Below are 16,132 nucleotides of genomic sequence, written 5' to 3'. Positions count from 1 at the left end.
TTGCTGTGTCCAACTGTGAGAACAAGCTGGGTGTCTCTGTTCCTCCACGTGGCTTTCCTGTGGGCTCGCTACGGCTCCTATAGGAGCAAGACCGTAAGGGCTTTGGAAACGAAGCAGGGAAAGGCTGCTCCTGCACTCCTCACCTCAAGGGGAAATGAGTGTTTTGGGGATTTCACCAGCACATGCGGAGCATTCAGCTAGCTTTCACCCTGCCCCAGGGATCATTCTAGGTGTCCAGGACTCGGTGGGCAAGTACAAATCAGTTATAGGTTCTGTCCCCATGGAGATTACATTCCAGTGAGGAAGCTGGGGTTTAAATCAACTGTCATAGAATTTATTATATAATTACAGTTATAATTAGAGACACAAGGGAAGATAGACTTTGAGAACAAAGGGGAACAGACTCACCTAACATGTGACTGGGGGCAAGTTCCTGAGATGGGAGGGGTGAAAGCACAGGCGGGGCAGGGGGTGCAGGAGGCTGAGACAGAGAGGTTCCCCAGCTGATGGACAGAGGGGATGGAGGCATAAGGAGGAGAGTAGGGGGCGCCCCAGAGCTCCCAGCAGAGGTCTGCGGCAGGAGGGAGGCAGACCGACCCACTGCAAGAAGAAGGGGTCTTGGGTTGGAGGGGTTGGAACAACATGCTCAGAATGGCATTTTTAACCCCCACGCTGGCTGCTCCAAAAGAAAGGGGTGGAGAGGATGTGGGTGGAGAGCACTGGAGACTGTTTCAGTAATAAACAGAAAGTGAGAGCCACTTTAACTAAGCTGCTGACAGGAGCAGGAGACAAGCTGATGGATTCTGAGAGGCTTGTCCGGCGCAGGGCTGGGCTGTCCAGTCCTACAGGGAAAAGGCAAGAAATGACCCAACCCCATGGGAGTCATATGATGCTAGAGACGTGGGTAACAGGCCAGTAGGACTAGGGGCCACATGTTTAGCTGGACCCACAGGCAGGCCTCCCAGAGGTTGTAATACTTGAGCTAACACTGGAATTTTGAGAGGTTGCTGTCCTTCACATAAAGCTAACTAGCTTCCTTCCATCCTTTTTTTCTTCCCCTTTTGCCAGTTTTGTACTTTCTTTCCAGTTCTTTCTCTAACATAACTGCTTCATCATGTATGTTATCCTATAGGGACAGAGATGAAGGAAGTTTTATGTCTTATCCCAAAAATAATTTAGTGCTTTCCTGAATTATTATTTTGTGTATACATCATTTCCCTGATCTGACTGTTTAAAGATACTTGTTCTGGATCCCAGGTCAATAATCACCATTAGTACATCAATTATTTAAAATAAGTTTGTTTCTATTTCACAGGAAACCAAGCTTGGCACTGTCACACATACTAACACCTTGAACTTCTTTTAAAAGACTTAATGGAACAATCTACTTTCAGAAATGAAGCTCAGACAGAAGGGCAGTTCCAAGTCTGTTTGGTCTTCAGTACGTTGCCACATCGGCCACATGTTTTGAGTTTTACCTAATTGCTCATCAGCTTCTAGTTCCGGGTTTTCCAGAACACCACTCCTGTCCTTCCCTCTCAGAAATCTCCTGGGCCCACCCCATTTCATTTATCCATCTCTCCTATCTTCCTTCTTCATTTTTGCAAACTAAACATAGGCCTCTGTGTTAGATTCCTTGGCTGCTATAATAAATTACCAAAAACTTTGTGGCAAAAACCAAAACCAAACAAACAAAAAACCACAACAGAAATGTATTCTCTCACAGTTCTGGAGCCAGACGTCCACAATCTAGGTGTGGTCAGTGTTAGTTCTTTCTAGGAGCTCTGGGGAGGATCCTTCCTGTCTCTTCCAGCTCCTGGTGGCCCCAGGTGGTCCTTGGTTGTTGCTACTTCACTCCCATCTCTGCCCTCCCGGTCACATCACCCCCTCCCGTGTCTCTGTTTTCCTTTGTGTCTCTTGAAAGAGAACGTGTAATTGGATCTAGGGTCCACCTGGACCATCCAGGATTATCTCAGGAGTTTTATTAGCATAATCACCTCTGCAAAGACACCTCTTCGAAACAGCTAACATTCACTGGTTCCCAGGATTTGACAGGGATGTCTTTTGGTGGAACACTTTTTGGCCTACCACAGCGTTGCTATTACTTTCCATGAATTTATGCCCAAGAAAGGGGTGATTCCCGAAGTTCTGATTTAATTGGTCCAGGATGAAGCTCGGGTACCAACAGTTTTTTTTTTTCCCCCATTCCCTCAGGCAATTCTCATGGACAAAAGATTGAATCCTCACTGGAGACAGGAATCCATCAGTTTGTAGAACTGTAGGAGCTCATTTCAACTCTTTATCACTTAGGGCCTGAATTTCCTATGTTATATATCTAGGGGATTTAGCCAGTGGAAAGAAATCTAAAGAAATAAAGAGACTGCAATATCCTAAGAGCTGTGGGTTAGCAACTTTTTGTTTTCCAGGGGTCGCTCTGAGATGGGTGTGGGGGAAAGAGAATGGTGGCCATCATCGGGAGGCCTGGCTTTTAGTCTTAGCTCTGCTGTCCCCTCAGAGTGACTGTGGGAAGTCATGTCCACCTCTGGGCCTCAGATTCCTTCCTGGGAAGGTGGGAAGTGATCTGGGTTTCGTGGGGAAGTGGAGGTACAATCACATACCACATTCCTAGTGATCAATAGAAGTGGAACATTTGCTCTGCCCTCTCAGCTGCAACTCACCAGGGTCAGCGCCAAGACAGCCTCAGAAACTACGAGTCCAACGCTCCGGCAACAAAGCAATTATCTGTATTTCGTATTATCCTTTTCACCCCTCAAAATCACAACATAAAATAGAAACACTCATACTAAAAATGATTTGTACAGCATTCTCCCTACAGTTCCAAATCACAATGGGCTTGTTTGCGTTAACAATTGCTATTTTAAAAAAAGCTAAAACACATGGCAACCTTGCTACAAACGAACAAAAGACAAAACCTTCTTTAGGATGTGGGTACACAAAGAAGTTCCCTGGGAGAGATCAGAAATAAAGAAAAAACACTGGTGTCCATCACTCTTTGTTTCTGATTTGCACGTTTCTGTCGTTAAGGTACTTGCTATTGAAAATAAAACCTAGGGTGCTATTTTCCTTGTGACGCTCAGAAGGTGAAAAAAATTCTTCTTAGAGATCAGACTGAGGGCCTGTCCTTGGCTGTGATTAGGCCATGCTCTGTGTTGGGCATGTTCCGATACACCATCTTTTTTCTCTCTGTAGCTCCAGCCTCCCCACCCTTCCCCAGGCCAAGACTCCCATTTCTAACCACTACTCAACAAGTGTCCACTCGGAAACCTGCCAGGCACATCACATTTCACACGGACCTCACCTCCTCCTCATGCTCAATTCTGCCCAAGTCCTCTCATTTTCAAGACAAATAGGGAAACTGTTCACCAACCTGCTGAAGTCCAAAGCATGAGAGTCCTCCTTCAACCCTCTCTTTCTCTCACTTACATGAGCAGTTCTACAGCGACTGTCAACTAGCTTAGACGCATGCCTCGTATTCAATTGCTTCTCACCACCTGAACCTCGCCCACCCTGTGCTGACACCCTCGGGTCTCGCCTGGACCACGGTTGATTTCCTTGCCTCCACCTTTGCCTTCCCTGTAGGCACACTGGACCCACCCACCAGATAATGATTTTAAATCATACATAGTATCACATCGCTTCAATGCTCAGAATTCTTTAATAGAACGTAAAATGGTACAGTTGCTCTAAAACACAGTTTGGCAGTTTTTATAAAACAAAACATGCTATTACTGCATTACCAAGCTATTGCAATTTTGGGCATCTGTCTCAGAGAATGAAAAATCCTATTCAAACAAAAACCTGTACATAAATGTTCATAGCTGCCCTATTCATAATTGCTAAAATCTGGAAACGACTCAGGCATCCTTTGTTAAACAAACTGGTACATCCACATACGGCTCAGCAATAGGAAGGAATGTGCAGACTTGCAGAGCCACGGGATTTTGCAGGTGGAATTAAGGTTGTCAATTAGCTGACCTTAAAATAGGGTGAAGGCTCTGGATCATCCAGGTGGGCCCAATGTAATCACAAGGGCCCTTAAAAGTGGAGAGGAAGGCAGAAGAAAACATCAAAGGAGAAGTGACTACAGACAAGTGGTCAGAAAGATGCAGTGTGCTGGCTTTGAAGATGGAGGGAGGGGCCATGAGCCTCTAAAAGCTAGAAAAGGGAAGAAAACAGATTCTCTGCTGGAGCCTCTGGAAAGACATGCAGCCCTGCCGACACCTTGATTTTAGTCTAGTGAGATCATGTTGGACTTCTGACCTCTAGAACTGTGAGAGAATAAATTTGGGTTATTTTAAGTGACTCAGTTTGTGTTTTTTTGTTACAGCAGCAAAAGGAAGTTGCTGCAGGGGGCAAAACATCCACTTTTCTCCCCGAAATGTCCTTAAGAACTGAGTGAAATAAATGCCCTGTAATTATATTTCCATCACCAATGATTTCTTGTCTCAGTCTTCTTTTTAAACAAAACTTGAGTTTGAAATGTAGGAAAGATGTAGGAAGATAAACACGAATTGTGAAGTAGAGGCTTTCCAAATAACAGGGGAAGTTTTCTTGTTTTATATATGCCATTGCTGTGAAAGATAATTATTTATATCCGAAAAGGAAATGTTAGGTATTGGTTACAGCTGTCAGACCATGAACACTGCTGGGAGAGCCTTGTTCCATGCCAAAATACCATACAATGTAGATTTCAGTGACACCCTGGAAGTCTACGCCCATTTCAATTTGATCTTTAATCTTCTCTTTTCGCACTAGGCAATTCCTGGGGTAGATTTCATTAATTTCAAGCACTTCAATATCTGCCTGGATGAAAAGTCACATTCAGCCCTCAGGTGGAATACTCCTAAAATGTGCTTATTTCACCCAGATAAAAGCATCCAAAGGCCTTCGACAGGGCATGCCCTGCCTGTGTTAACCATCACTCCTTCCTACCTTTCACCTGACCATTGTTGGTCCCTGAAGACAACTGAGCCTGTGACCTGTGCCTGGTGATTTTTGAGTTGAATGACTCCTAACTGGGCATCTTGGGCTTAGCCTCCTCTGCAAAGCTGGGGACCCAACTACGCAATGCTGGCGTCATCTCTCCATGAGTGAATCCTTGGACCATTTAAAACCCAACATGTGTAGTATGCACTCACTGTCTTCCTCCCATACCTGTTCCTTCTTTGCATTTCTCTTCTTGGTGAACTGTTCTATCATATAACCAGTTTTCTTATGATAAATTTGCTGGATTTCTCTCTCTGCCATTCCCCTGACACTGGACCACCACCAGATCTTTCAATTCTACCTTCTCAGTTTCTCTTCTCTGCATCCCCTCCTTTCTAACCCTACTGCCTCTGCTGAAATCTGTGCTTAAAGGAGAAAACTGAAGTCTACGCACATTTATTGAACATGGACAACATGCTAGACACTGTCTTGAGCACTTTTATGTGAATGATCTCAGTGATTCCTCTCACCTTCATTATGAGGTGTATATTCATATTATTCTCACTTTTAGAAGCAGAAAGGGATGCTAAGAGAAGTCAAGGCCAGATAGCATCTAAACTGGGATTCTAGCTTAAGTATGCCTCCTTCCTGAGCCAGAGTGTTTAGTTACTGATCTGTGAATTTACTGAGAGTGAAACAGAGTGGTGGTCTCTCAGTCCACCTTTGCCATCCCTTAGACAAATGTGGACACCTTGGGGCAGGGAGATCAAGGAAAAGTGAAGAGGATTCTGTTACAGGGTTTCTTTCATCTGCCTCACGAAGAAATGGACATACACAAAGGTAGGAGAACCCATTCCCTGGCTGCTGTATCTCCAGCAGTGGCAATAACTGATAACAATAGTGACAAAATTTTAAGAAATGTCAATTGTAGTAACTAATACTAGCCATCCTTTAAGTGCTTATCATTGGCTAGGCATTCTCCTTGGCATTATCCCACTTAATGTCCATTACATCCTTGTGAGGAAAACGAAGCTCAGAAAAGTTAAGGAACTTTATAAATATCACTATCAGTAAGTGATGCATCCAGAACTTTCTGAGCCCAAAGCTGATGTTCTTAACCCCTATGATATAGTGATATACTGCCCTGCATATTTGTTCAACACGGGCTATGGATTCAGAAGATAGCAGGTGGCATGGACAAATTGTGTGTGTTCTGGGGCAAGTACTTAACATCTCTGAGCTCAGTTTTATCATTTGTAAAGTAGGGGCTACTGCCACCTTCCTGGTGGCTTATATCTATCTTGAAGTTCCAACATCTGATACCACTGGTTTGTAAATTTGTTCATTTGGCAAAAAAGGGTATGACTCTTGTGCCCATAACTCTGCCAAGATTGCACATACTGAAAGAAAAATATACATATTTTACCAGATTAGTTTTGCATAAAAGAAAACACCTGAAACTATTGGTCCCCCAAAGAAAGATCACTATTTCCTGATCTTTGCAGCTAGATATGATCTGTGGCCAATTACCGGACAATGAGATATGAGTAAAAGTAGTAGATACAACTTCTCAATTGCATATTTTATGGGGATATGTCCTTCCTGTCCCCCCTTCCCACTAACTTGGATAAGGGGTGGTGGTGAGCCATGAGGACGGAAGCAACATTCCACAGATGCCACATGAGGGAAGACGTCTTAAAAAATCAGACTTGCACATATCTCTCAGACAAATTCTCTTTTCTCCATCTGTGTTTCCACCAGCTCTCTAAGTGACAGAGTAGGGCTACCACATTGGTCCAGGACTGATTATGTCTGGGTTATCACTTAAGATAGAAACACACATTCATCTTACTGAAGCCACTGCCACTTGGGATCTTTGTGATGACATATGAATCCACACCATAACTCATATAAAGGGAGAATGGAAAGCCACTGAGCCAAATGCTATTGAAAGAAGTACTATCAAAAGTTCAGCATATGCAAACTCTCTAATGCAAAAGAACCTAGCACATTAAGGGATGGTAAGAGGTTGGGTTTGGCTCTGCTCAACTTAGAGCATCCAGCAAGGCGACTGGTAAAAATAAAACTGGAGGGGTCATCAGGTGCCGGGTCACAAAATTTGTGCTCCCCCCAGGTTAAAGAACATGGACTTGAACCTGGGGGCAATGGCTATCCACAGAGAAGTTCTAAAAGGAAGTGGCATGATACTTCTGAGCTTTAGAATGACCCACTGATTGTTCTTTGGAGCAAAGACTGTAGAGTAGACTCTAGAGTTAGGGAGAAGAGTTAGAAGGTGAGAGATGATGGCGGTCTTGACATAGGGTGGAAACAGGAAAGGAGAGAAGCAAATCTGTGTGAGAGACTCATAGAAGGCTAAATTAAGACTTGATGACTGGTAATCAGATGAAGGAAGCTAGCAGAAGGAACTGGAGTCATAACAAAATTCGTGGTTTGAGCAACAGCATGGTGAGTGACAGCCCTAATATGCTAAAATAGGAAGCATACACAGGAGAAAAAGTAGGTTTGGGGCTGGGTTGAGGGTGGAGCTGTAGGCAGATTGTGAGTTTAATTTTGTACTTCTAGAGTATAACATGCTAGTGGGACATCCAAGAGGTGGTGTCCAGTAGGCAGAGTTAATATTAAATTCATGACAATGACAGTGAAGGAAAAGAGTGTTCATGTAGAACCTTGATTTAGTATTCTTATAACCATTAAAACCACCATACTTTTCCCCAAATTAAATCATACTGAGAATACAGTGAGAAAAAGACAGAAACCTCTCAATCATTGCTGCCTTTGTAGGGATTAACAGATTTTATTTACTTTGATTATTCTAGGTGGAAGCCACTCAGCAAAGCGTTCTCTCTGTTAAACTGCAAGCCCCTTTTGGGGAAGAGGTTTTCCATTTGTTTCTTGAGTGACTTATAATTAGCCATACAACATCATTAACTGACTATGTAGCATTTTTGAGCAAAGATTCCCAAAGATTCGGGGTGAATTACAGGGATGCAGTAGCTGTTTGCTGAGATAAGGACCCCAACAATCATTCAGCAGTGCATCTTCTAGTGCAGTTCCTCTCAAAGCTTATTCTTCTCTAAATGAATTTTGTCTGTTTTTGTCCCCTCACTGTATTCCCAGCACCAAGCACAGTGCCTGACTCACAGCAGGTGCTGAATAAAAACAAAACGAATGCATGTTTAATGAACTGCCACTTGTATATGCTTTAAGTTCTAGCTATTTAGAAACGGAAGGCCAAAAATACTCTTGGTGAGAACATGCATCACTATACCCAGTAGGGTTAACCAGACAACCCATAATCATAAACTAAGTGGATAATGACGAAGCCATTGTATTAATCATTTATAAGTAAAAAGCAAGAAATGCAGGCATTGAGATCCAGGATCAGCTGAAGTCAACTTGGATAATGCACTGATACCATCCTTTTAGAATATGTTAGGAATTCTGGAAAACTATGCATGCAAGTGCGTGGTGGTGATTGTTCTCCTTTGCCAAACAACGTGAGGCAGGCAGCCGGCTCATTTGAACAGCAGATTAAAGTCATCAATAAACCCCAAGACAACCTTGGAGAAGAGCCTGGCAGGTCTGCAAAAGGTTAAAAATAGAGTTGCCACATAACCTAGCAATTTCACTTCTAGGTAGATACCCAGAAGAAATGAAAACATATGTCTATAAAAAAATCTTATAAACAAACCTTCATAGCAACATTATTCATAATAGCCAAAAGTGGAAACAACTCAAATGCCCATCAACTGATTAATGGATTAACAAAATTGGATATATCCATGTAATAGAATATTTTGTGGCAATAAAAAGGAATGAAGTACTGATAAACGTTACAATAGGGATGAACCTTTAAAACGTTATGCTAAGTGAAAGAAGGCAGACAAAATGATCACATAATGTAGGATCCCATTTATTTGAAATGTCCGGAAAAGACAGATCCACTGAGATAGAAAGTAGGTTATCAGTTCCCAGTTGCTGAGGGTAAGATACAAAAAATGTGGCATGAATACCAGTGGAAATAGGGTTTCTATGGGGTGATTAAAGTGTTCTAAAATCAATTGTGGTGACAGAAAACTCTGTAAATATATTAAAAAACCTTGGAATTATAGACTTTAAATGAATGAATTGTATGCTATGTGAATCATATATCAATAAAGCTATTGGAAAAATATAAACTCTAAGAGTAAGAACTCGCTTAGTAGGCTATTATATATTGGTAGGCTTTAGTCATAGGTAATAATAAGATTCTATGGAAGGGCATTTCATCACTAGTGCTCTGTGACTTTGGACAAGCTATTTCAACTCATGAAGTCTTAGTTCCTCGTCTGCAGGACAGGAACGCAGCAGATGCTGTTGGTACCTGTTCATATTCTCTTGCATCACCAAAGTTTTCTTTCTGCAAGCCTCTGTGGCTTTCTCCAGCTGTAGAAACATGCTTGGCCCCAATGCATGACAAACCAGAAGTGCTTGGGAGTCAATACCCATGGAAGTAGCTTCCAACCAATTACAAACAGAATCTGATGGATCAATACCCCATCTTCCTCACTGATCACGTGGTGAAACTCAGTGGTGTCCTATTTATCTCCCAGATTCACTGAGGAGGATTGATCCCCCATTGCTCACAGCAGCAACCTGTTCCTTAACGTGTCTTCTACTGCTTTCCCTCCCTTCCCAGCTCACCTCATTCCCTACCATTGCTTCTCAGCTTCACCTCCCAAATGAACTACCTGCATACAAATCCTTGTCTGTGAGTCTGCTTCTGAGGAAACCCAACTTAAGACAAGAGATAATTAGAATGTCTTCTTTTTAGACTATTGGGAGAATTAAATATTACACATTGAGCATTTCAGCACCATGCCTGGCCACTTAAGAACTGTTAGCCATCTGTTGGGAAAGCTGGACAGCTGCATGTAAATCAATGAAGTTAGAACTCTCCCTCACACTATACACGGAAATAAACTCCAAATGGCTTAAAGACTTAAATATAAGACAGGACACCATAAATCTCCTAGAAGAGAACATAGGCAAAACATTCTCTGACATAAATTGTAGCAATGTTTGCCCAGGTCAATAGAAATACAGGCAAAAATAAACAAATGGGACCTAATCAAACTTAAAAACTTTTGCACAGTAAAGGAAACCATGGATTGGGAGAAAATATTTGCAAATGATGCAACTGACAAGGCTTAACTTTAAGAATATACAAACAGCTCATACAACTCAATAACAACAATAAAAAAAACCCAATCAAAAGATGGGCAGAAGACCTAAATAGACATTTCTCCAAAGAAGACATACAGATGGCCAATAAGTGCATGAAAAGATGCTCAACATCACCATCAGAAAAACAAATCAAAACTACAATGCATTATCAGCTCACAAAGGTCAGAATGGCCATCATTAAAAAGTCCTCAAACAATAAATGCTGGAGCGGGTATGGGGAAAAGGGAACCCTCCCACACTGTTGGTGGGAATGTAGTTTGGAGCAGCCATTATGGAAAACAGTGTGAAAATTCCTTTAAAAAAATGAAAATAGACTTAACCTATGATTCAGCAATCCCACTCCTGGGTATATATCCAGAGGAAACTCTAATTCAAAAAGATACATGCACCCTAATGTTCACAGAATCACTATTTACAACAGCCAAGATATAGAAGCAACTTAAATGTCTGTTAACAGATGAATGGATAAAGAATATGTGAGATATATATATATATATGTGTGTGTGTGTATATATATATATGTGTGTGTGTGTGTATATATATATATGTGTGTGTGTGTGTGTGTATATATATATATGTGTGTGTGTGTGTGTGTGTGTATATATATATAATGGAATACTACTCAGCCATAAAAAAGAATAAAATAATGCCATTTGCAGCAACATGGATGGACGTAGAGATTATCATACTAAGTGAACTAAGTCAGAAAGAAAAAGACAAGTATCACATATCGCTTATATGTGGCATCTAAAAAAATGATACAAATGAACTTATTTACAAAACAGAAACAGACTCACGGTTACCAAAGGGGAAAGGCAGGGGGAGGGATAAATTAGGAGTTTGGGATTAGCAGATACAAACTACTGTATTTAAAATAGATAAACAACAACAAGGTCAGACTGTATAGCACAGGGAACTATTTCCTATATCTTGTAATAACCTATAATGGAAAATAATATATATACAATATATATAATCAAATCACTAAGCTATACACCAGCAACTAACACAACATTGTAAATCAACTCTACTTCAGTAAAAATAAGAACTGTTAGCCATCATCACTATTATTACTGATGTTATTATTATTATTATTATTGAAAACGAATAATTGACTTAAAACTTTCATCAGATTCTGGCCCATCTAGGAGCCTGCCTTGGCCTCCCTACACATATGAGAAACACCAAGTCAGTACTGCATTTATTATTTCACTACTGAGCATTCAGTTAATTATTTTCCCCCAATTGACTCTGGGTTTTCAAAGACTTTATCTAGCAAACTGCACAGATTGAGTAATAATTCATTTGCTCTCCCATGTTTTATTAATCAAAGACACACATAACTGCCAATCAGAGCTTCTGATCAGCATGAAATTAGCAGGGTCACCAGACAGAGCTAATATCATTTCAGTAAAAGCAAAGAATCTTGATGTTTTTGTTAGTCTGTGAAGCTTTATCACTTGTAGAACTATGATTATATTAGATTTTCTGAAATACTTAAAATAGCCTGCAGACCCCTGTTGCTGCCATCATGGTCTCCTAAGACCCTGGAACCCCATGTGGCAACTGCTGATCTAATAAACCAAAATTCATTAAGAGAGATGCTTGTTTTTGTTATCAAAATTGCAGCAATAAAACCTTTACTGCCATATTTGGCAGTAACCTTTCCTTATACTGATGAGAAAATAAAGGATAAATGAATTTTTAGTAATGTATTTTCTTTATCTTGACCTTTTCACAATGAAATATCCTCAAATCTGAGAGTGGCTGGATTACCCTAAGATGCCAAATCATTTCAAGTTTCCCACTATAATATTTAGATATCACAGTCAATGAGGAAAAAGAAGAGAGAAAGAGGGAGGAGAAAATCAGCAGTTTAGAACAGAAGAGCAAAGGAGTAATTCCCCATTGCTTATATAAAGCAAATATCTGCTGGCCTTGTGTTCATAGGCAGATGGGCTGCATCCATGCCCTTGGCCCTCTGAATTCACTCTCCCTTCTCTACTCTGCTCTGTCCTTCAGTAGTAGATCACCTGGAAGCCGTCTCCTCTGGCTTCCAGCTGGGTTCAGCAAATGAGGAGCACCAGCAAGACATCAGAGACAGAAGAGGAGGTTTCCTTCCTAAAAGTCATGAAGACTGGCTGCATTCCTCACCTGAGGACCACAGTCCTGTCACAAGCAGCCTTTTTCACACGTCTCTCTCTGACTCTAATTCTGGTCACGACTCTCACCCTTTACCCCATAAGCTTTGTGGTGATAATGGTGCCCACCATTGCTAAGGCCCAGGAAGCTGAACAATCCCTTGCAATTTGCCCACACATTGCTCACCATCCTTGTCAATAGTCACTTTATTACGTTCTCTTCAAATGAACTAATTTAAGCACATCATCTGTTACCTGTCAGGACCCTCACTGATATATCCAGAGAACCTAACCAAAAACTAGAGGGCAAGACAGCCAGGTTGATATGGTCCATGCAGGTCAGCATCTTGTGGCACAGGGAGAATGGAAACTGGTGGACAGGGGTTCTGGAGGCACCAATGGACTATATTTTGCCCTCTAAGATTTCCAATATGTAAGATAGATAAATAACACAAAATTCATATGGTTGGTATGAGAACTAAATAATCTGATCCACAGAAAAACTTAATACACTGTCTAGCACATCATAAATAATTAATAGACATTAGCTACTATTATTATACTCAAGGGTCTGTAGAAAAATCCTGTTCATTCCCTGCTTTGTGAACTAAAAGCACCTTTTCCCACACACTTGGGATCTGAATTCACATTAGAGCCATCATTACAGTTAAGAGGACAAATTACCTGCACAAACACTAGCCAGGACTCTTTGAGAGCTTACTATTTGCAAGGGATGGTGCTAATTACTTTCCAAGTGTTGTCTCATTTAACACAACAATACCATTAAGGAAGTAATTTAAAATCATCCTTTTACACATGAGAAAACTCAGTAGGCTAGTAGGATTAAGAAAGCTTCCCAAGCTCACGTGGTCCAAAATTGGTAGAAGAACCCAGGCCCACATATCCACAACTAGAATCCAGAATTCTCTGTTCACAAGAGACAGATTCCTCAGAGAGAATCCTGAGAAACTTGATGAGCATGGAATCAGGTTGTCTGAGTGTGAAAAAATGTCTATGCATTTATCATTGTCAAAACTCCTTTCAAGAAAATATGCTGTAATTGCATATTTAATTCAGCCCCAGCACAACACAGTGTTCTAGTGAAGCATACAGCAAAGTGACATGTGTTGAGATTGTGACCCTGTTGGGAAGGAGTCTTGTAAAACTCGCACTAAAGAAAAATGACAAACAAACAGATGCAGTGGTTTATGGGCCTCATCTCTTTGTGGCACCTCTGTGGCTCCCAGGAAGGAAATGGAACACTTAGGAGGACATACTGAGCCCCTCAGGCCCTATGGGCATATGATCGCTGTACTAGCAAGAGGATTTATGTTCTTCATGTCCTTGAATATTCACCAGCCTCCCCAGTGGGGACACAGTCACTGACATTGGAGAGATCGTGGGCCAGAGAGGAATGGATCCCCTCCCTGGAGTTCTCTGTGCTTCCTTCCACTCAAACCAGGCCTGCAACTGCCTTGGGAAGCACTTGAGAGCCCTGAAGATGCTGCATATAGAGGAACTGAGCATCTTGACACAATGAGACTGACTGCCGTAGACGGAGCTTGTCCATCCTCTAGTTTGAGAGTCTGAATGCAGTCACTTCTGGTGCTGCCTGTCAGGTACGCAACACCTTAATGGTGAGCTCTGTTGGGTTGGGGAGAAGTTGTAGAGACCTGTCCTTCTTCAGTCTTACCAGTGCAAATATCAGCACCCATTGCTCATGTCTACACCTCCAGAACAAGGTGGGATACACCATAGGAGGTCAGCTAATATGTGTTGAATCAATGAAAAGCCAGCCCTTCTTTGGGAACACAGACACTCTTTCCACTACAGACACAGAGGTACCTACAGGTGACTCAGTGGGGCAAGTACAGTCAAGAGAGACTGTCTTGTTAGTACACAGTCTCACAATGATTCCACTCATTTTGAGACCAGACCCCTAGGTACAACACACACACACACACACACACACCGCAAAACATGGCTATTCTGTTCTATACCCTCCCCTCCTGGTCACTAGTGATTGATCCAAGAAAAGGTACCTGAACCAAACTGAATCAATAAAATTATCCTCAGGGATTTGAAATTGAGGCCACGGAAATATGGCAATGGGTAATATCCAAGCCGAAGCAAGTCACTGAGAGAGTCCTAGGAGGGTCACACATTCCAGCATCTAGATATGTTTTTGTCTCCTTCTCTTTGCGAGTCATAGCCTCCTCTGATTTCATACACATACCACTATCCCACTGTTACAGGTTGAATTGTGTCTCCCCCAAAATATTTTGGAGTCCAAATACTCAGTACCTCAGAATGTGATCTTATTTGGAGACAGGGTCTCTATAGAAGTAATCAAGTTAAAGGAGGTCACTAGGGTGGGCCTTAATCCAATGTGACTGGAGTCCTTATAAAAAGGGAAAATTTGGACACAGATGCAGACACTCACACAAGGAGACCACCATGTGAAGTTGAAGGCAGAGATTGGGGGATGCGTCTACGAGCCAAGGAATGCTGAAGGTTTCCAACAAACCACCAGAAGCTGAAAGACAGGAATGGAACAGATTCTCTCACAGCTCTCAGCGGGAACCACCCCTATCTGCACACTATTCTTAGACTTCTTGTTTTCAGAACTGTTTGACAGTAAACTTCTGTTGTTTAAGCCACCAATTGTGGTACCTTGTTTGAGTAGCCCTAGCATGGTAATACCATACACCAATAATACACTTCTTTCTTCATTTTCCTTATACGCCTAATAATAGAGTGGATTGCTGTTGCCTGCTACCAAGAGAAATTTAACTGATCATCCAAGTAGACCACGGTGAAGACTGATTTTGATTTCAAATTTAGTATCCAACTGTTCCTGTAAGGGTTGTGACTCCTATCAAAGAGTGAAAGCAAAACTGAGTTTGGGAAGCACAGCAACTCATAATTAACACAATGACGCTGTATCAGAGACCAAAGAGACTCACTTAGACCAAAAAGGAGATGACTACAGAATGGTCTTTCTCAGGCATGTGAAGGATGAGCAAAACAGTTTGCTGTAAAGAAAGCTTTGTTTCTCCGACTATTGCTAGCACAAATAGCAGAAAACAAAGAAATCCTTATGGGCAAATAAATTGATTTTTGTCTATAATTTCATAGAAAAGACAATTATAAAAATAAATGTATACATTGAGATATTAATCCTATTACACATTGACAGGAGCTCTCCTATTATGGGTTGAGCTGTGTGCTACAAAAAAATATGTTGAAGCCCTAAATTATGGTACCTGTGTATGAGATCTTATTTGGAAATAGGGTCTTTGAAAATGTAATAAAGATGAGGTCATTTGTATGGGTCCTAATCCAATTTGACTGATGTCCTTATAAGAAGAGGAAAATGCCCTGGGAAGACATAGACACACAGAGAAAACACCATGTGAAGACAGCGGCAGAGACTGGAGTGATTCAACTACAAGCCAAGGAACACCTGGAGCTAACAGAGCCTGGAGGAGGCAAGGCAGGATCCTCCCCGAGAGGATTTGGGTGGAGCCTGGCCCTGCCGACACCTAGACTTTGAATTTCTAGCCTTTAGAACTGTGAGACAGCACATTTCTATTCTTTTGAGTAACCCAATTTGCAATACTCTGTTATGGCAGCATCAGGAAATTCAAAACCCCCCTTCTCAGAATCTTGCCCTGAGTCACAGAGGAGGATGGGATGATTTGACAGCAATTTGTAAACTCTGTCACTAAGTAGAGTTGGAAGATACTCACAGTAGCCAAACCTCTCACGGTAATATGAAAGTGAGAATAATTACT

General features: G+C 41.6%; 1 protein-coding gene across 2 annotated transcripts in view; it reads right to left on the bottom strand.

Annotated features, from left to right (window-relative positions):
• The window catches only part of CDH13 (cadherin 13), a 932,038-nt gene that overhangs the window by 634,290 nt on the left and 281,616 nt on the right, over positions 1-16,132 (bottom strand). Inside the window, exon 1 of one of the 2 annotated variants that reach the window (XM_032486857.1) lies at positions 14,779-14,809. The exons of the other annotated variant lie outside the window; for it this stretch is intronic. Within the exon in view, the coding sequence (XP_032342748.1) occupies positions 14,779-14,794 (16 nt within the window). The 5' untranslated portion in view covers positions 14,795-14,809. Of the gene's footprint in view, positions 1-14,778; positions 14,810-16,132 lie in introns of those variants that run through there. 2 annotated transcript variants of the gene reach the window in all.

Source organism: Camelus ferus, chromosome 9 (genome assembly GCF_009834535.1).
Source record: "Camelus ferus isolate YT-003-E chromosome 9, BCGSAC_Cfer_1.0, whole genome shotgun sequence".
Classification (NCBI taxonomy): Eukaryota; Metazoa; Chordata; class Mammalia; order Artiodactyla; family Camelidae; genus Camelus; species Camelus ferus.
The sequence above is the reverse complement of the archived record's forward strand: the minus strand, read 5'-3'. Positions and strand labels throughout refer to the sequence as shown.